The 19,181-nt window shown below is 52.1% G+C and overlaps 1 protein-coding gene across 3 annotated transcripts in view; it reads left to right on the top strand.

The window, feature by feature from the left end:
* The window catches only part of CACNA1E (calcium voltage-gated channel subunit alpha1 E), a 133,206-nt gene that overhangs the window by 95,387 nt on the left and 18,638 nt on the right, over positions 1–19,181 (top strand). For all 3 annotated transcript variants that reach the window (XM_063165366.1, XM_063165364.1, XM_063165365.1), the window contains 16 exons: positions 113–272; positions 767–896; positions 1,388–1,447; positions 1,718–1,824; positions 8,184–8,280; positions 9,382–9,542; positions 9,898–10,035; positions 10,576–10,777; positions 11,529–11,693; positions 12,179–12,289; positions 13,718–13,801; positions 13,884–14,009; positions 14,859–14,924; positions 17,226–17,317; positions 17,445–17,610; positions 17,814–17,941. In XM_063165366.1, the coding sequence (XP_063021436.1) occupies positions 113–272; positions 767–896; positions 1,388–1,447; positions 1,718–1,824; positions 8,184–8,280; positions 9,382–9,542; positions 9,898–10,035; positions 10,576–10,777; positions 11,529–11,693; positions 12,179–12,289; positions 13,718–13,801; positions 13,884–14,009; positions 14,859–14,924; positions 17,226–17,317; positions 17,445–17,610; positions 17,814–17,941 (1,993 nt within the window). The remainder of the gene's footprint in view (positions 1–112; positions 273–766; positions 897–1,387; positions 1,448–1,717; positions 1,825–8,183; positions 8,281–9,381; positions 9,543–9,897; positions 10,036–10,575; positions 10,778–11,528; positions 11,694–12,178; positions 12,290–13,717; positions 13,802–13,883; positions 14,010–14,858; positions 14,925–17,225; positions 17,318–17,444; positions 17,611–17,813; positions 17,942–19,181) is intronic.

The following is a 19,181-nucleotide window of genomic DNA, read 5'->3' as shown; positions in this document are numbered from 1 at the left end:
CCTCTCCCTGTGACAGCACAGGGATTCAGAGCAGGAATTTGGGGGGGTGGCAGGGACACCCCAGGGTGTTGTCTGGGTGCAAGGTCGGGCAAAGGCTCTCGCTTTCCTGCAGTTAGCAACAAGACAGACGGCGAAGCCAGCCCCTTAAAGGAGGCTGAGACCAAAGAGGATGAGGAAGAAATGGAGAAGAAGAAGAGGAAGAAGGAAAAGAGCGAGACGGGCAAAGCCATGGTGCCGCACAGCTCCATGTTCATCTTCAGCACCACCAACCCGTGAGATGTTTTTCACTCTGGGGCTGGGGAGGGCTGCAAGGGGAAGGAGCCCCAGACATCACCAAAACCAGGAAATCCCTGTGAGAAGGGAGATGAGTGTCTCCGAAACACGCTCCCAAAGCAGCCACAGAGCTCCCCAAGCCCCACATTGCTCTCCCTCTGTGGCATGGCTCTCTCCCAAACTGGGATTTTTATTCCTTGTTTGTTATATTTACCTGCAGTTTTCTGCTGCTCTGTAGCTCTTCCCCAGACCCAGCAGCCTGGAAGAGTAAGCACCCCAATTTCTTGGGGACTCTCCCTGCCTGGCTGTGGGGCTGAGACAGCTGACAAGAGGGACCAACAAGCCCAAACACCCCTTGGGCTCCCTTCTTCTGCTCCTCAGGCTTTGCTGCCCATCTCCCCACCCTGGAAGGCGGCATCATGGGGTGGGCTTTGCACAGGGGCTGTGGCTGTGTCCTGCCAGGGGCTCACGGGTGGGGTGTGTGTCCCTGCAGGGTGAGGAGGGCCTGCCACTACATCGTGAACCTGCGCTACTTCGAGATGTGCATCCTGCTGGTGATCGCTGCCAGCAGCATCGCCCTCGCCGCCGAGGATCCCGTCCTCACCAACTCCGACCGCAACAAAGTGATTGCAACCCCCTCCTGCTCCCCCACCAGGGCAGGCAGAGCTCCTGCAGGGTTTGAGGGATCAGGGCAGCCCATGGTGGCACATGCATTGTGCTGTGGAATCTGATTTCTGCCCCATCACATTCTGTTGTGAACCGTGGGAGTCACCCCCAGCTTCCCCCACGTGGGGTTTAGAGCCTGGGGAGAGACCAGGATGCCTGGTCAGCTGTAAAGTGCCTTGGACTGGGGAGATGCTGGTACTGGTGTGGGGCAGGTGATCCTGGCAAGCAGTGTCATTTCCAAGCCATTTGCATGGGGAATGGTTCCCTCCTGCCTGCAGAGGCTGGGTTTGGGTCTGTCCTGAACTCTTAGGGACGAGGCTGGGTTTGGGACAAGCAAACCAACCCCATTTTGCTGTCCCTGAGCTAAGCAAGCTGCTGTATCTGGGTGTCTGGGTGGGCACAGTTTGCTGAGCAGCAGCTGCAGAGCACCTGTGCCCTCTGTCTGCAGGTGCTGAGGTATTTTGACTACGTCTTCACTGGTGTCTTCACCTTCGAGATGGTGATCAAGGTAAGAGCCCTGACAGGATGCAGCTTCCCTGGGAAATAGCTCAGTTCTGCAGTTCTGGTCCTCAATTTAGAAGGTGGAGACCTTAAAGTCTGGTTCTCAGCAATGCTGGTCCAGAGTGCTCAGCACCTCCTTTATCAGCCCCGAGGCTTCCACAAAATACCAAGTCCTACAGCCAGGACTCTGGGATGTGTCTGCAGTGTCCCTGTCCCCCAGCTTGGTGTCTGAGCTGCTCATCCCCTGCCTGTTTTTCTCTCTGTATCTCCCCTCCAGATGATTGACCAGGGCTTGATCCTGCAGGATGGCTCCTACTTCCGAGACCTCTGGAACATCCTTGATTTCATCGTGGTGGTGGGAGCGCTGGTGGCTTTTGCCTTGGCGTAAGTGGCCCTTGTCTTGTCAGCTCCATGCCTCCCCTGGGCTGGGAGAAGGGTGAAATTGTGTGCTATGGCTACTAAACTCTGATTTTGTTTTGTATTTTATTTCTGGTATGGCTCCTGGCAGTGGTGTGTGGCTGCTCCAAAGATGTTTCTCCTGGTTGGCAGAAGCTGATGTGAAAGCAGGCAGGGAGCAAGGCAAGGCAAGCTGGAGATGCTAGGAAGAAGTTTCTGGTGCAAGTGGATTTGAAACAGAGCAGAAGGGACTGTTAGAGACGGGGGAAATGGCCTAAAGGGGGGCAGACCTGGAGTTACACACCTGTCATGCATCTTGGGGTACACAGAGACAGCAAAAGCTGCAGCCTGCCAGGTGGAGCTGCCCTGCGAACACATTTGTGCTGGAAATGGTAGCCCTGGTGACTTTTCCCTCTGGTCTGAGTGGGACATTGCTCTGGACCCCTGCAGGAATGGGGATGAGGCTGGTGGGGCTTGTGCCAGCATCCTCTGAGGCATCACAGAGAGGGCTGTGTGCTTGCCCTGCAGCATCCCCACTGAGCATTGCTTGGAGATTGGGCCCTGGCACTGAGCTTGTGGCACCTGTGGCTACTGGGGTGTGCCATGGAGGGCAGGAGCACGCAGGGATGAGTTTCCTGCTGCTCTGATGTGCCCTGTGCTGCTGGCTGGGGCAGGGGGTGCTGTGACAGCATTCACAAGGGTCTCAGGATGAGGGAAGAGATGAGGATCTGACTCCGTGTTTCAGAAGGCTTGATTTATTATTTTATGATATACATTAAAACTATACTAAAAGAATAGAAGAAAAGGTTTCATCAGAAGGCTGGCTAAGAATAGAATAGGAAGGAATGATAACAAACGTTGGTGGCTCGGACTCTCTGCTTGAGCTAGCTGGGCTGTCATTAGCCATTAATTAGAAACATCTAACGTGGACTAATCACAGGTCTACTTGTTGCATTCCACAGCAACAGATAATCAATGTTTACATTTTGTTCCTGAGGCTTCACAGCTTCTCAAGAAGAAAAATCCTGAAGAAAGGATTTTCCATAAAAAATGTCTGCGACAGGGTGCAGTGAGTTCAGGGAGGGATGTGTGGTGCCAAGGTGGTGCTGGCAGGGAAGGGGCACCCCCTGGTCCATCCCCAGGACTGTGCTGCCCCATTGCAGAGACAGGAGCAGAGAGGAGAGGCTCAGGCTCCTTTGTCATGCTGTTGTTCTCTTTGTGCCTGTAACACTGGCAGCAGTGGCTGCTGACAGGGGAGGACGGGAGCCTTGGCCACAGCTCAGGTACCGTGTGGGGCTCCCTGGCTGGATTACAGTCCATAATCCATCCCTCCCACCTCACCTCACACTGGGAAGCAGCTCCTTCTCCTGGTTCTCACCCACCTGTGCCCCTCTGGCTCATTGCTTGTGCCTTCCTCACCCTCCTGACCCAGCGCTTCCAGCCCTGCTCTCTCCTTGGGAAGAGCATGGGAGAAATCAGCTCGCCCAGCACAGGGATGGAGCAGCCCCTGGGCAGGGCTGGGGGCAGAGCACAGACCATGGGGAAGGGGCTGGGGGCACGTTTGTAGACTGGGGACAATGCTCTGAGCCTCTGGGAGGCCACACAGGCCACCAGGAGGGTGGATGGAGCATCTCCAGGGCCTGGCTGATCCCTGCTCTGCCAGGACAGCCCCTCAGCATCAGCAGCCTGAAGATGCATTGTTTGAGTAGGAGCACAAAGGAGCCTTTTCCTTCCAAGGCAACTTCCATCAAGAGTTTTGATGGCTGAAGGAGCACAGGTTGTTGGCTCAGCCTGCTCCTGGGTGGAGGGGTGTCCTCACCTGTGGTGTTTGTGAGAGTCCCCAGGACAAGGTGAGAGATGAGGATTTGACTCCATGTTCTCAGAAGGCTGATATTATTTATATATGATATGATATAATATGATATGATATGATATGATATGATATGATATGATATGATATGATATGATATTTACATTAAATTATATTACATTACATTATATTACATTACATTATAATAATATGTATACATATTATATATACACACATATATATAATATGTATACATATTATTATAATGTACATACAATACATATATAATATTATATAATATTATTCTATACTGAAACTATACTAAAGAAAGAGAAAGGATACATCAGAAGCCTAAACAACAAGAATGATAATGAAAACTCGTGACTGACTCAGAGAGTCTGACACAGCTGGCTGTGACTGGTCATTAATTAAAAACAATTCACATGGACCCAATCAAACATGCACCTCTTGGTAAACAATGTCCAAGCCACATTCCAAAGCAGCAAACACAGGAGAAGGAAATCAGATATTTTTTGTTTTCATTCCCCTCTGAGGCTTCTCAGCTTCCCAGGAGAAAATCCTGGACGAAGAGGATTTTTCAGAAAATGTCATGGTGACCCTCACCAGTGCACAGGAATTGCTTGCTGTCCCCTTGCCCTCGCCCCACAAGGGTGGCACAGCTCCTGTGGTGGCCCTGCAGCTGGCAGGGGATGTGGGGGAGCTGCCTGGCACCTTCCAGCCCTGCTTGGCCCCTGCCTGCTGAGGGAAGGATGTTCCCTCTGGGCATGGGGCAGCTGAATTCGCGAGGGTGAGGATGTGTGGAGAAGGCCTTGGCGTCTCCACACACAGGTTTGCAGTGAGCATCGGTGTCTCCTGCTCTCTCCTGCAACTGTAACTGGGCAGATGCTGAGCTGCTTGTGCCATGGATGGGGATTTTGTCCTGTAAACCTGCAGGATTGTCTGTCTGTCTGCCCCGCCTCCAGCCTGGCTCCTGCTGCAGGAGATGAGCTCATGGCTTGGGCAGTGAGGGGAACAAAGGCCTCACGGTGATTTCTGATGGGTTCATGCATTATAAAGCATTTCTAAGAACACCTGCCTCTGCCCTCGGCAGCCCAAGGAGCTGCAGGATATTCACCAGCTCTCCATGTCCCAGCCTGCCACCCTCCCTCCCAGCCTCCCTCCTGATCCCCAGGGGAAAACTCTGGTGCTAAAGTTCCAATCCGTCTCCTTTTCTTCTCCCTCCGTGAGCTCTTTGACGTGGGGCCAGGGCACGGGGAATGTTCTCCTTCTTCTCCTTTCTCCTTCTTTCTCCTTCTTTCTCCTTCTTTCTCCTTCTTTCTGCTTTTCCTTCTCCTCCCTCCTTCTCCTTCACCTTCTCCTTTCTCCTTCTCTTCCTCCTCCTCCTCTCCTTCTTCTCCTTCTTTCTCCTTCTCCTTCTTTCTCCTTCTCCTTCTTTCTCCTCCTCTTCTCCCTTCTCCTTTTTTCTCTCCCTCTCCTTCTCTTCTCCTTTCCCCTTCTCCTTCCTCCTTCTCCCTCTCCCTCTCCTTTTCTTTTCTTGTTCTCCTTCTCCTTTCTCCTCCTTCTCCTTCTCTTCTTTCTCATTTCTACTTCTCCTTCTTTCTCCTACTCCTCCTCTTCTCCCTTCTCCTTTCTCCTTCTCCTTTCTCCTTCCTCCTTCTCCTTCTTTCTCCTTTTCCTTCTCCTCCCTCCTCCCTCCTTCTCTTCCTCCTCCTCCTCTCCTCCTTCTCCTCTTTTCTCATTTCTACTTCTTCTTTCTCCTTCTCCTCCTCTTCTCCCTTCTTCTCTCCTTTCTCCTTCTCCTCCTCTCCTCCATGGTGTTGGGTGGGAGCAGCAGTGCCTGTGGAGTGTGGTGATTACCTGGATGAGACCAGCTGGTGCCTGAGTCCAGCACTTCCCAGCAGGAATTCTGGGGTGTTCCATGCAGGTTTCCTGCCCCTCCTGCCTCCCTCTTCACTCTGGTTTTCCCTCAGGGGTGGCTGTGGAGCACAGCAGGAGGTTTGGAGCTGGTTCAGCAGTGCCACATCCAAATCTCTGACCACCGAGTGTCCACCCACAAAGCCGTCTCTCTGTGAGCCACTGTGGCTTGTCCACTGCTCCCTCAGAGGCCACAAATCCTGGGAGAGGCTGTCTCCATTCATCTCTGGCTCTCCACATGGAAAGCTAATCCATCAATCCATGCACAGCCTAAATAAAAAGCTGTAAATCTCCAAGGAGTTCAAATTAAATTAGCTGAAATAACCAGAACCACAAGTAAAGACCCTGCTGGCTTTTGCCTCCCTCTGAGGCTGCAGTTCTCAGCAGTTTTGCAGAGCTGTCCAGGGCTGGTGGAAGGGTTGGTGCAGAGGTTGAGTGGCCAGTGTGGAGCCCTGGCTGTGCAGGGGCTGATTACCCAGCAGAGGGGCTTCTTTCCTTGCAGCATCTCCTTGTGCCCACTGGGTCTGGAAGAAAGAAGGACTCCTAGGTACTGCAGAATAACCTGGTGTGAGGCAGGTCAGGGCACCGCAGAAGTGCTGCAAAGTTAAGCTGTCACCTTTTCAGCACACCTCCCACATTCTGGACTGACACACAGCCAGGGGCTGGGGTGAGTTTGATGTGTTTAAGGAAAAGTTTTGCTTACAGGCTTTGCCCCAAGTGCTGAGCACTCTGTGTGCACATGGCAGGGACTTGGCTCAAGCAGGGACAGAGGTTTGGTCACAGCCAGGGACCTTGGAGCCCACCTTGGCTTGTACAAATGGAGCATCCTGCTGGCTTGCAGGAGACCCTGCACTGCAGCTCAGGCTCAGTGCAGCTCTCAGTGGAGGTGATTGAGCAGAATTTGGATGGGAACTGTTGTGGCTTGAAGGTGGGTTCCCTTGGAGGCACCTGCCTTTGGCTCACTGACCCCACAGCTCCTGGCTGAGGAGCACTGTGCCTTCCTGCTGCTGCCCACTGTCCCAACTACATGCAGGTTCCTCTTCCAGCAGAGCTTTCACCACATGCCCCCCACCCAAAACCTCCAGCAGGGAGGGCGGGAGGGGATTCTGGAGGAGTTCCTCCCTGGAGATGTGCCCTATCCTGAAGGCTACAACATGGTCTACACACTGTGCCTTTCTCCTCAGGTCTGGGGTGGTGGGCAGCTACTGCAGGGTCCCCATGCAGCTCCCCTGACCCTTTTCTCACCTTCCTCCTCTCTTTCTTTCTTTCTTTTTCCACCTCTCTGCTGGTGCTGCTCGCTGGCTGCTGGGCTGGATCGCCGACAGGAATGCTTTGGGGTAACTATGGTGCTCCTGGGAATGCAGGGGGGGGTGGCTGCAGCTGGAGCTCACTCTGTCCCACACCTGGGCTGACCCTCAGCTGCGTTTTCAGGGGCTGCAACATACTGCTCTGCAGGCACTCCTGAGGGCTGAAGGGATTCCCCATAGCAGGTGTCAGACACTGCACTTGGGGTGGCCTTGGTGACAACTCGCACCAGATGAGTGCTGCCCTCAGTCAGATATCCCAGGCCTTTATCCAGGCCCTATTTCTGAGCAAAGCAGTGAGTCCTAGGTTCGTCTCTACAGTTGCTTCCCATGCATGTGAGGGCTGTGCTTCTAGGGAGGGCTATTAATTAGTGGTTTTGTTTACATCTCGTAATGATTAAGCCCATTATTGTACTCCCTGTTGCATTAACCCTCGCCAAGGAGCTGTGTAATTGGGAGCATCTGTTGTTGCAAGTAATTTCCTTGATGTTTTTTCGAGGGTGCCTGGTGGACCCAAGCTGTGCCACCTTCACCAGGACCTCGAGATCCAGGCTTTGGTTAAAAAAGAAAAAAAAATCCTACCTGGTATTGTGATATTGTGATTAGGGAATAATCATCATATGCAAGAATTGAGGGTCATGAGGGGGCTTTTAAAGAATTCTCCTGGTAAACTCTGCCTCCCTCAGCTGATTTGGGGTGAAGGCAAGAACAGCTCTGATCTGGAGAAACCTTTGAGACCCTCCCAAGGGTCCAACCCCTGTGCCTTAGTCAGGAACACCTTCCACTAGACCAGGCTGTTCAGGGCCCCATCTAACTTTGTCTGGAACACTTCCAGGGATGAGGCACCCACAATTTCCCTGGCAATGTGGACCCCCTTGAGCAAACCTCCCTCGTTTTATTCTGCATCTCTTGCAACAGGAAGGAAACAATTTGCAGCGGCGGTGACCCTGCACAAGCCCTGTTTACAAACAGCGTGTGCCTGTGCCCTGCAAACCTCCTGGCACTGTCTGCCCTAGCCCTGGCACTGCTTCCTACAGCTAGGGGTTTGTTGAGGTCTCTGGAAGGGTGCTAATCCCAGGAAAAAGGGGATTACCTGGTTTTCCATCTCTGCTGGCTGTCAGAGGAGCTGTGTTGAGGTGGGCTGGGAGCTCAGCAGTGTTTGTGCCCCTCCTGTTCCCATCTTCACACGTGCTGGGGGGGTGTTGTTGGCAGTTCAGCTCCCCAGGGCACCCAGGTCTACAAGGTTATTGTCTCTCTGTTCCACTTTTGGGTGTGTGTGCTTCCCTCCGATGTGGCAGGACCAACAAGGGCCGGGATATCAAGACCATCAAGTCCCTCCGTGTGCTGCGGGTCTTGAGGCCCCTGAAAACCATCAAGAGGCTGCCCAAGCTGAAGGTAACGAGCTCCATCTCCTGCCTCACATCCTCTTCTCCTCTTCCCTGGGAGCAGGGACCACCCCAGTGATTTGTTTGTGAGCAATAAACAAGTTGTTTTCAAAGCTTTTGGGGTGTTCTAGGAGCCCTTTGTATCTGGAGGTTCAGGGAGTTTTTGAAAGCAAGCGTGGAGCACTGCAAGGTGTCCAGAATAGTTCCTCTGCCAGGGAAGGTGGGGCTTGAGTGGACAAAATGGAGCAAAGCCCAGATGTTCCCCTGAAAAATAGGCTGCCCTGGTTTTGGAGAGCTCAAATCTCTTTGGGAAGTTTTTCATCTTTCCCACCAGAGCAGGTTGCAAACAGCTTGGGGTTTTGTGTGCTGTGCTGTCACAGTGTTGTACTGGAGAGGGATTTCCCATCTCAATAATTGGATTATTTCTGCATCACAGGTAGGATTATGAATTTCCCTACCTTAGCTGACGGGGTACAAAACCAAAAAGAGTATGAGAACGAGGAAGCTCCTTTTTTTCACTTTTAAGTGGTTTGGCTGATTGATGAGACTTGGGTGCCACCCCAAAAACATGAGGGTTGACCCCAGCTTTTCTTCCTGATCAGTGGATGGAGTCAGCCCGTGTCAGTTCCTTTCTGGAAGTGCCTGTCTCCATCAGGGATCCAGGGATAAGGAAAATGAAGCATGATCCCATGAAACAAGGATCAGGACAATCCCCACTTGAAGTGCTGTGAGAGCCAGGGCTGAGAGCACTAAGGAACGTGCTGTTCTGGCAGGCAGAAGTATTTGCTCTGTCCTGCTATTGGGGTGATGCAAAATGATGAAGTGCTCACTAATTAGTCTTGAGTGCTGCTAATTGCATCATTAGGATGGTCCCCCATCTGCTTCCCTGGTTGCAGAGAACACTGAGGACACAAATATCCATCCCTGGTGCTGTCTCAGGGGCTGCATGGTGCCTACATGTGTGCTGTGGGTGCTCTGGGTGTTAACCTTGTTCACAAAATAACTTTTGGCCTGGGAGAAGGCCCAGCTCCTTCCCTCTTTGCCCAGCAAGTAACCTGGTCTTGGTGCAGGTCTGTGGGTTCCCCAGGGTGAGCTCTGCCCTCTCTTCCAGGCTGTTTTTGACTGTGTAGTGACATCTCTCAAGAACGTCTTCAACATCCTCATTGTCTACAAGCTCTTCATGTTCATCTTCGCCGTCATCGCCGTGCAGCTCTTCAAGGGGAAGTTCTTCTACTGCACTGACAGCTCCAAGGACACGCAGAAGGACTGCATGTGGGTGCCCTGTGGAGTAGCTCTGGTGCTTCTCACCCCTCTGGCAAGGGCAGGGCGCTGGGTCGTGTCTGCTGTGGGTCCCTGTTAAGTCCTTGCTCCTGGGGACAGCATGGGCTGAACCCCATCCCCAGTGCTGTGGCCCATCCTTCTGTGGAGTGCAGAGCCCTTAATTTGCTCCTGTTCTTTCCTTCTTCTCTCTTCTGTTTTACCTTCCCCTCCTCTCTCCCCTTCCTCATGGCTGAAGGGAGGAGAGGTGACCCCAACACACCTGCGCTGCCCCCAGGGTTCAAACCCACCATCCCACACTCTGGCAGCCCAAAAACCCCAAGGTCACTGCTCCCTGTCCTCCTTGCAGAGGGAACTATGTGGACCACGAGAAGAACAAGATGGAGGTGAAATGCAGGGAGTGGAAGCGGCACGAGTTTCACTATGACAACATCATCTGGGCTCTGCTCACCCTGTTCACGGTGTCCACGGGCGAGGGGTGGCCCCAGTGAGTATTCTGCTCCTCTGTCCCCTCCCATAGGGGTGGTCACCCTGTTGGGGTGGTCAGGTTACACCCAGTGAGACTGAGAGAGGAGCTGCTGGGCTGGGAGGTGGAGAGAATAACACCTCATAAACATAAATTACACCAGCACAAGAGAGGTTTTAGCCCTGCTATGAGGCTGGGGCCGTGGCTGGGGTTAGCTTCTTCCTTAGGGAGTGAATGATGGAAAATGCCTTTTCTGTGTGGCCTGGAGATATATTTGAAGTCAATATTAGGGATAACGGTAGGACTGGACCTCTCTAAATGCCCATGTGAGCTCAGGCAATATTTTTTCTCTGTGTGCAGAGCACAGGAATATCCATTTTCCATCAGGGACGCGGCAAAGCACTGTAAAACAAACTGCAACCATTTAAAAGGGTCATCCTTGAAAGCAGATTAGGACAGAGCTTTACCTTGTCATTACACAAGAGTGGACAGACAGAGCTGGGTCCCGTTGGAAGTGATGGATGTACCCCTGGTTGCTTTTCTCCACCTCTCTGCCCACAGGGTGCTGCAGCACTCGGTGGATGTGACGGAGGAGGACCGCGGGCCCAGCCGCAGCAACCGCATGGAGATGTCCATTTTTTACGTCGTCTACTTCGTGGTCTTCCCCTTCTTCTTCGTCAACATTTTCGTGGCTCTCATCATCATCACCTTCCAAGAGCAAGGAGACAAAATGATGGAGGAGTGCAGCCTGGAGAAGAATGAGGTATGGTCTGGGGAGGGGGAATGAGGACATTTCCATGGGGCTTTCAGCAATTTGGGAGCTTGGAACTCCCTTGCTATCGAAAAGGTGAGAAACCCATGAGCCTGCTGCCTCCCCAGATCATGAAGGAAGGAATTGTGACAGCCACCAGCACCTCCCTGTAGTATTTTCTGGGGTCCCCTGTGGCAGGAAGGAATGATAAATCTGACTCCATGTTCTTAGAAGGCTAATCTATTATGATATGGTATGATATGATATGATTTATATTATATTATATTATATTATATTATATTATATTATATTATATTATATTATATTATATTATATTATATTATATTATATTATATTATATTATATTATATTATATTTATTATATAAAAGAATACTATACTAAAACTATACCAAGGAATAGAGGAAGGATACTTACAGAAGGCTTAACAAGATAATAATGAAAAACTCGTGACTCTCTCTTCAGAGTCTGACACAGCCTGACCATGAGTGGTCATTAAGTCAAAACAATTCACATGTTGGATAAACAATCTCCAAAGCAGCACAAACATTCCAAAGCATCAAAACACATTTCACATTTCACATTCCAAAACAGCAAGACACAGGAGAAGCAAATGAGATTATATTGTTTTCCTTTTTTTCTGAGGCCTCTCAGCTTCCCAGGAGGTGAAGGGATTTTCCAGAAAATATGATGGTGACATTCCCAGGTGTCCGTGGGGGTCTGATGGGCATTATTTTGTTGCAGAGGGCCTGCATTGACTTTGCCATCAGCGCCAAGCCCCTGACGAGGTACATGCCCCAGAACAGACACACCTTCCAGTACCGCGTGTGGCACTTTGTGGTGTCCCCGTCCTTCGAGTACACCATCATGGCCATGATAGCCCTCAACACCGTGGTGCTCATGATGAAGGTGAGCTGGGGCTCAGAGGGAGGCTGTCCCCTTCGTCTGGAGCAGTAGGATCAGTCAGGATGGGAGCAGAGGGAATTTTGGTTGTGGAGATGCTTTGAGACAGTGTGTGAATTCCCTGGGCACATGCCCGGGAAACAGCACAGGACCCAAACTGGAGGTGGCACCTTTTCTAAAGGAAATGACCCAAATTATTTAGACCTCTTAACTACTGCAGGCAGGCCTGGATTTCCTCTGTGCCACCTTCTTAGAAGGAATGGCATCTGTCCTGGGAGAGGGGTGGAGAGAGCAAGGAGATGTTCTTGATGCCTCCAAGGCAAGCAATGTGGACCACCACAGGCCTGTCCTGAGGGAGGGGTGAGGAAAAGAAGGAATTCTGGAGGCAGCCAGGGCAGCAAACATAGGCCATGTCAGGTCTGTGCTGGGACAGTCACCAGCCCCGAGGCTGGCAGGCTCCTCCTGGCTAGTGCTGTCTCTGTTTCCATCAGTACTATTCTGCTCCATACACCTATGAGCTGGCCCTGAAGTACCTGAACATTGCCTTCACCATGGTGTTCTCCCTGGAGTGCGTCCTCAAGATCATTGCCTTTGGCTTCCTGGTGAGTGCCTGCTCCTGTTCTTTAGGAGGGTGTTCATTTGCACTTTGGCAGTGTGAAAGAAGGAAGGGAAGGTGTTAATAAAGTGAGGTTGCTGCTACTTATTTTGGATCCTGGCCTGAGAGCTGCTTTTGGGCTGGAGTTCTGTGGTTCTCATTGCACTTCCCAGTGCTGGGAAAAGCCACACTGCTGTTTTACTTCTTGCTTTGTGCTCTGTGCCTGGGCTGTGCATGTTCTGTGCTGTTCCACATGCTGGGGGCTGTGCTCCCTTGTCCCCTCAAGTCAGGAGATGCTGCTGTACTTCTGTCCTTGTGCTGTACCCGAGCAGCAGTGAGACCTCCCTGACAGATTCACAGTGCTAAAACTCCCAGCTGCTCATTTGGTATCTGAAACCACGGATTGCTGTTTCTTCAGCTATTCCTTGCTGCTTATGGGACACAAAGCCCACTGCCAGGAGGGTTTCTAGCCACCCTTCTTGCTCCCAGTAGCACCAGTCGTGGTCACGTTTGGTGTTGTGCCAGCTGCTGTGTGTTTGGAGTTTGTCACAAACAGGACAGGGATACATTCCTTGAGCTTTATTGCAGCATCAGCCTCATTACATGGTTGAGACAATAGAAAGATGGCAAAAGCTCACATCTTGCCAACAACAGCCAAATATTTCTTTGTTACAAAGCATTTAAAAAACTTTCTAGCTAATAGCACATTGCTAAAGCTTACAGATGATTGTTCTAGCCAATCATTAAAAGCACATTTACACCTGCTTCACACAATGCTTGCTTGTCTGCTCTCTATTAACAATACACAGTACTCCATTATTAAGCTTAAAACCTTCTACTATCTTTCTAAGCATATTTTTCTGCAATCCTAAGGTCTGTATTAGCCAAGCCTAAAACTCAAGCTATTGTTTCATGTCCTTGCTTGCTGTACTATTGTAACTTTTTCTACTTTCAGACTTTGGAGCTGCAGCTAGTTTTACTTTCTCTGTTCTTTCTGTTTCCAAGGCCTGCTTTTACAGCTTTCTGAAAACCTTCTTACCTTTACTGTTTCCCACACTGTTGCACAAACAGCAGGGGCTGAGATGTGTCCAGGTGTCTGTGAAGAGGAGGGCACAGCAGCCTCCTGGCTGTGAGGGTCAAGGTGCCGAGCTGTTGTAGCCTCATCTAGGCTGTGGCTGCTTTTCCTGATCCCATTTGCCAGGGTGGTCCGTTGGAGGCATGAATCATCTCCCAGGAAGAGCTGCTTGCTGCAGGCATGCTCAGGTCTGCTGTTGTCTCAGACACAGGACGGTGTTCCACACTGTGGCTGCATACAAATGGGCTCTGAGGTCTCCACCACTGCCCATGAGCAGCTTTGGCCTGTGGCCCAGCACCCTTCAGACCTGCCATCCCTGAGCTCAAATCCACGCTCCCTCTCTCCCTCTTTCTTTTGCAGAATTATTTCCGGGACACCTGGAACATCTTTGACTTCATCACGGTCATCGGCAGCATTACGGAGATCATCCTGACAGACACCAAGGTGAGCCAGGGGCTGGGAGCAGCGGGCTGTGGGGTGGTGCTGGGAGCCCCCAGCTCCCTCTGACCCTCTCATCTTCCCCCAGCTGGTGAACACCAGCAGCTTCAACATGAGCTTCCTGAAGCTTTTCCGGGCTGCTCGGCTCATCAAGCTGCTCCGCCAGGGTTACACCATCCGCATCCTGCTCTGGACCTTTGTGCAGTCCTTCAAGGTCAGTCTCCTGTGTCCTGGCCTCTTGCCAGGTGTCCTGGTTTAGGGCAAATTTGGGAGAAAACCTCCAAAAGGGGGCCCCTCCAGAAAGCAAACCCACATGGGCCCTTTCCCCTAATCCTAACCCTAACCCTCCCCAGCCAGTTTGAGAAGGATTCCTTGGAGACAAGTGGAAAGAACCTGTTTATTTAACAGGTACAGCACCCCCCAGCACACAAAATTAACAATACCAGATGAAAAAACTCTTTCACTGCTCTGAAAAAGATGACAAATTCAGAAAGTCTGTCTTGGGGGTGGTCGCTCTGTTATCAGTCCCTCCAGCGCTGGGGCAGCTGCTGCAGCCACAGGGTGCAAGCTCTCAGTGTTTCCCAGGTCCCAGTCTGGAGCAGCTTCAAGTTGGTCCAAAAAAGGGAAAGTAAAAACAGTCCAGGGAAAAATTCGGACTGCTTAGCTAAACTAACTAATGAACAGAAGCAAAAAGCAAGAGCAAAAGTAAAGCAAAACCCAAGCAAAAAGCCAAAGCAGCATCATGTACTGCCCTGTCTCTGTGTCCCCGCCAGCTGTGGGGGACCAGCTGATAACAAAACCAAAACAAAACATTCACTCTTCAGAGCCAGTCTTGAAGGCACAGAACATAATATCCAGCATAAACAGAACACAGAAATAGGGATACAAGCATCATAACATCACCCTAGGACACCAGGCCACAGGGATGTGGTGCTGCTCCCAAATACAGGCTGTTCCCAAAGCCTTGTAGGAGAGATGGAGCAGCACAGCTCACCTGTGTGTGCTGTACTCCTCTGGGGCTGGACCTGTGATAGATGAGGTGACTCATCTGCTTCTCTTGCAGGCACTCCCCTACGTCTGCCTGCTGATTGCCATGCTTTTCTTCATCTACGCCATCATTGGGATGCAGGTGAGACAGACGTGTCCGTGTGTCCCCCTGGCACAGACAGTGGCACTGACACGTCCCCAGTGTTGCACACAGGAGCCAGCCTTGTATGCAACACTGTGCCAGGAGGGTGCTGAGGGTGGAACAGCTTCTCTGGGAGCGGCAGGGCCCTGGGGACACTGCCATGGCCTTGTTCAGTCCAGCTCCACAGCTGCTACCTTTGGAGCTGTGGCCCTGGGCGCTCAGCTGGGTGCCTGCCATCCATTTGTCCCTGTAGCTGTGCTGCTGTCAGTCTGGGTGCTCCCCTTTGGGGCCCTGCCCTGATCTCCCAGCTGCTGGGGGGGTCTGCAGAGCAGGGGGAGGCGTCAGCTGGTGAATAAGAGGCACGTGAGCCAAACCCTTCAGCTCCACACGTGCTGCAGGGCTGGCTCGCCTCTGCTGTGACTAAATCCCACGCTGGAGATGTGACAAAGAATCCTCTGGGGATGTGGAGCTGCCCTGTGAGCTGCCACAGTACCCAGTGCCTCATTTTGGGGTGACAGAGGCCCCTGGCTTGTGCTGCTTGGCAGCTCTGCTGTTTAGGATCTTCCAGTGGCTGATTTTTGCCACCCTGTCCTACTCACCTGAGCAGCAGCTCCAGGTGTTCTCCTAAACAGCCACCATCTGACTCAGCCCCCCTCCCTGCTGGGTGGTAGTATTAGATTTATTTTTTTTTAATTTTTCTTTTTTTTTTTTTTTAGCACCATTGTGAACAAATCCCCAAGCAGTAAAGTCTGTGGGCGTTATTTGAGCAAAATAGCTGGAGGCAGAAAATATTCTACAATTACACATTCCAAAAAACCTGTACAGGGAAAAAATACTCTGCAGTTGGCGTATTTTTAGGTTCAGGGAAAGGGGAATAAATATTTAACAGTAATAACAGCACATATTTCCAATTTGAGGCACTTTACTAATGTCTTAGCACAGCTTTGGCTGAGGGTTGTTGTTAGATTCTTGCCCATGGTTTGATCTTTGCTGCCTCTCCTGGCCCTGGGGATGGTGGGGTCTGTCCCTCCATCCCTGAGCCCTTCTCCATGCTGTTTGCAGAGCTGTGCCTCACCGCAGCATCACAGACCATTCCTCCAGCAATGCAAAATCTCCTGGGAGTGTCCAGGAGGGTGACCCAGCACCCACCCAGGGCAGTGGGACCTTGTCCCTGCACCTCCAGTGTGGTTGGGGTCGCTGGGTGCCATGTGGTGCTCAGATGGCATTGAGGGATGGATGGATGGATGGATGGATGGATGTGGAATGGTTGGACTCAGCTGATCCCAGGCCCTCCATGCTCCTGTTTCCATGGCAGCTCAGCCTCTCGCAGCCTTTGCAACCCACAGCAAATCCCTGCCAAGGAGAGCAGAGTCTCCTTCCCCCATGGCTGCCTGGCACCAGCTCCTTGGCACGCTGGCTGTGCACCAGCCTGTGTTTGCTGGGGCACTTTTTGTGCAATCACACAGGCAGAGGATGTTTTGGGTTGGAAGGGACTTGGAAGGCCACCTTGTCCAGCCCCGTGGCAGGGACATCTCCAGCTAGATCAGGTTGCTCAGAGCCCTGTCCAAACCAACCTGGCATGTTCTCAAGTGTAGGAGCGATGGTGGTAGGACAGTCAGGATGGATGGAGAACCAGAGATCTCTGAAGCCAGGGCTTGGAACTTGTGGTTTATTCCAAAGGGCCTGGGGGCAGGGCCCTGCTGGGAGCTGCCAAACACAGCTCAGAGCAGGCCTGAGAGAAGAGAGGGGTAGAGAGAATGAGAGAGAGAGAGTAAAAGAGGATAAGAGCATAAGAGGGTAAGAGAGTGAGGTTCCTGTTACAATGCCGTAAATCTTCTTTTGTGCTGAATATTCTAATTCTCACTAACCAATCTAATACAAGATACAAATCCTATAGCATTTACATACAGCCTATAAGAATCATTACATTGCCATACTGTGTTACATTTTAAACCCTAAAAACTCCTCTTTGGGCCCCTTCTGCCAAGCTGTAGGGTCTGCTCTGACCCTTGGGCCTGTCTGCAAGCAGAGGGTGTTGTTTCATCAAAAGAAGATTACCTTCAGCTGGCCACACCATTGTTTTCCAGTTGTTCAGTAACTGAGGGATCTCAAAGCTTACTTTCATTTCAGTCTCACTTATAGTTTCTATATTCTCAAAATCTTTTGCCAGGCAATCACATTTATAAGGTTTTCCTGTTTCATCTTCCCCAACACTCAAGGACGGCAATATGAACGTGCAGCTGCTTCCCTGGCTGACGAGCTCTTGCCTGAAGAGCTGAGCCCTTTTTCTGCCTTCTGCAGGTTTTTGGCAATATCAAACTCGATGAGGAAAGCCACATTAACAGGCACAACAACTTCCGCAGCTTCCTGGGCTCCCTCATGCTCCTCTTCAGGTGAGCAGCCATGGAAAACGTTCCTCTGCATGCCAGAGATGTGTGTAATGTGGGCAGGTCACGGTGAGGTTTCTCCTGGGGGCATCCGTGCCACCAGGAGCTGCTGACAGGGCTGTGTTGGGGACAGGAGTGCCACTGGAGAGGCGTGGCAGGAGATCATGCTGTCCTGCCTGGAGGGCAAGGGCTGCGAGCCGGACACCACGGCCACGTCCGGGCAGAACGAGAACGAGCGCTGCGGCACCGACCTGGCCTACGTTTACTTCGTGTCCTTCATCTTCTTCTGCTCCTTCCTGGTGAGTTGCCTTCTCCTCTGAGGGCTCTGGGGATCCCCCTTGTCAGCCATCATGTCATCTTCCATCACCTTCCCACAATCACTCTTTCTCCTCTTCCCTTCTCTGCTCCCTCTCCCCCACTTTCCCTGCACTCTCTCCCTTACCTTCTCTGCTCCCTCTCCCCTCACCTTCCTTTCTCTCTGCCTTTCCCCCCTTTCATACAGATGCTCAACCTGTTTGTGGCAGTCATCATGGACAACTTTGAGTACCTGACACGGGACTCCTCCATCCTGGGCCCTCACCATCTGGATGAGTTTGTCCGGATCTGGGCAGAGTATGACCGAGCAGCGTGGTATGTAGCCAGCTCCTTCTCTCCCAGCCAACCTCTCAGAGCTGGTTTTAAACCAGGGTCTCTGTGCTCTCCTACTGGAAGTTTAGTTCTCAGTGATGTCTGGGACAGTCAGGGGTGTGCTGCTGTCACCTGTGGTCATTGCAAGGGCAGCAGCTGGTTCTTGTGCTGGTTGGTGGCGCAGGCGTCTTGGGTGATGTTCAGTTTGCCATGGGGTGTTCATCCTGAGTGCTGGACATTCCTGCTCTTCCTCTCCTCCCTGCCCAGCAGGCAGATCCCTCTCAGCCTCCTTTCCTGTCCCCGAGCACCAGCTGGGAGCCTTTGCTCTGAGACTGGCTCCATCCCATCCTCCCCAGCACCCACAGCCCCTGATAACAGCAGGGCTGAGCAGGGCTTGTTCCCACCACGGGGATCTGCTGGGTTCCCGCCAAACCACCTGCACAGCACCTTGTTTGGGGCGTGTTTGGGGAGCTGTGTCCTGTGCTGGCCAGCCCACTCACCCCTCTGAGGTGGGAGGGCTTTGGCCGCTGCACTCCTGCCCTTGCTGATGAGGACCTTGGAGAGCAGGGCTCCTGTTTGGAGGCACAGCCTGTTCCCAGCAGTAGTGGGGGCTCACAGGGTCCATACACACCCTGGGTTGGTAGATTTTGGCTCTGCTCCTGCTGCTGCTGCTGCAGAGGCCTTGCTCTCCATTGCTCCTTCTCCTCAGATGGTCCCAAGCATCCCTAGAGCAAAGGGGGACCTGTGGCAGCTCTGGGAATGTGTTTGCCCTTCACTCAGCCCAGCCCCACCAGGATGCCTTGTGTGGCCCCTTCCAGGGCCCAGGGACTCCATGGGGCCATGATCCACCACTGCAGAGAGCCTGTGCCATCTTAACTCTTGGCCTTGGCACCCTTCACACTCCCTTTGGAGACTCCTTGCCTCCATGTCCTGCCCTCAGGAGACCAGCCTCAGCCAAGGTATTTTTTTTATGCCCAATATCAGCTCCAAGCAGAGAAGGAGAGGAGGTGGAGCAGTGAAACTCCCAGCTGCTAGCTGCAGGGTGGCTCTTGGGATGGGTTTCTTCACACTGGGCACTTGGTGGTGGCTGGTGGCCAGTTTGTGATGGCCCATGATGGAGCCACTATAAAACAAGCCTGAGCTGTCCTGTCCCTGCCATGTGCCCCTCTAATTCCCTGAGCAAGCCATGCTTGTAGCCAGTGCTTAGGGGACACAGGAGACAGTTTTGGCAGCCCTGGCCCTT

This window comes from Melospiza melodia, chromosome 11, assembly GCF_035770615.1.
Source record: "Melospiza melodia melodia isolate bMelMel2 chromosome 11, bMelMel2.pri, whole genome shotgun sequence".
In the NCBI taxonomy this organism is placed as follows: Eukaryota; Metazoa; Chordata; class Aves; order Passeriformes; family Passerellidae; genus Melospiza; species Melospiza melodia.
Note: the sequence above shows the minus strand (reverse complement) of the source record. Positions and strands in the feature narration are given on the sequence as shown.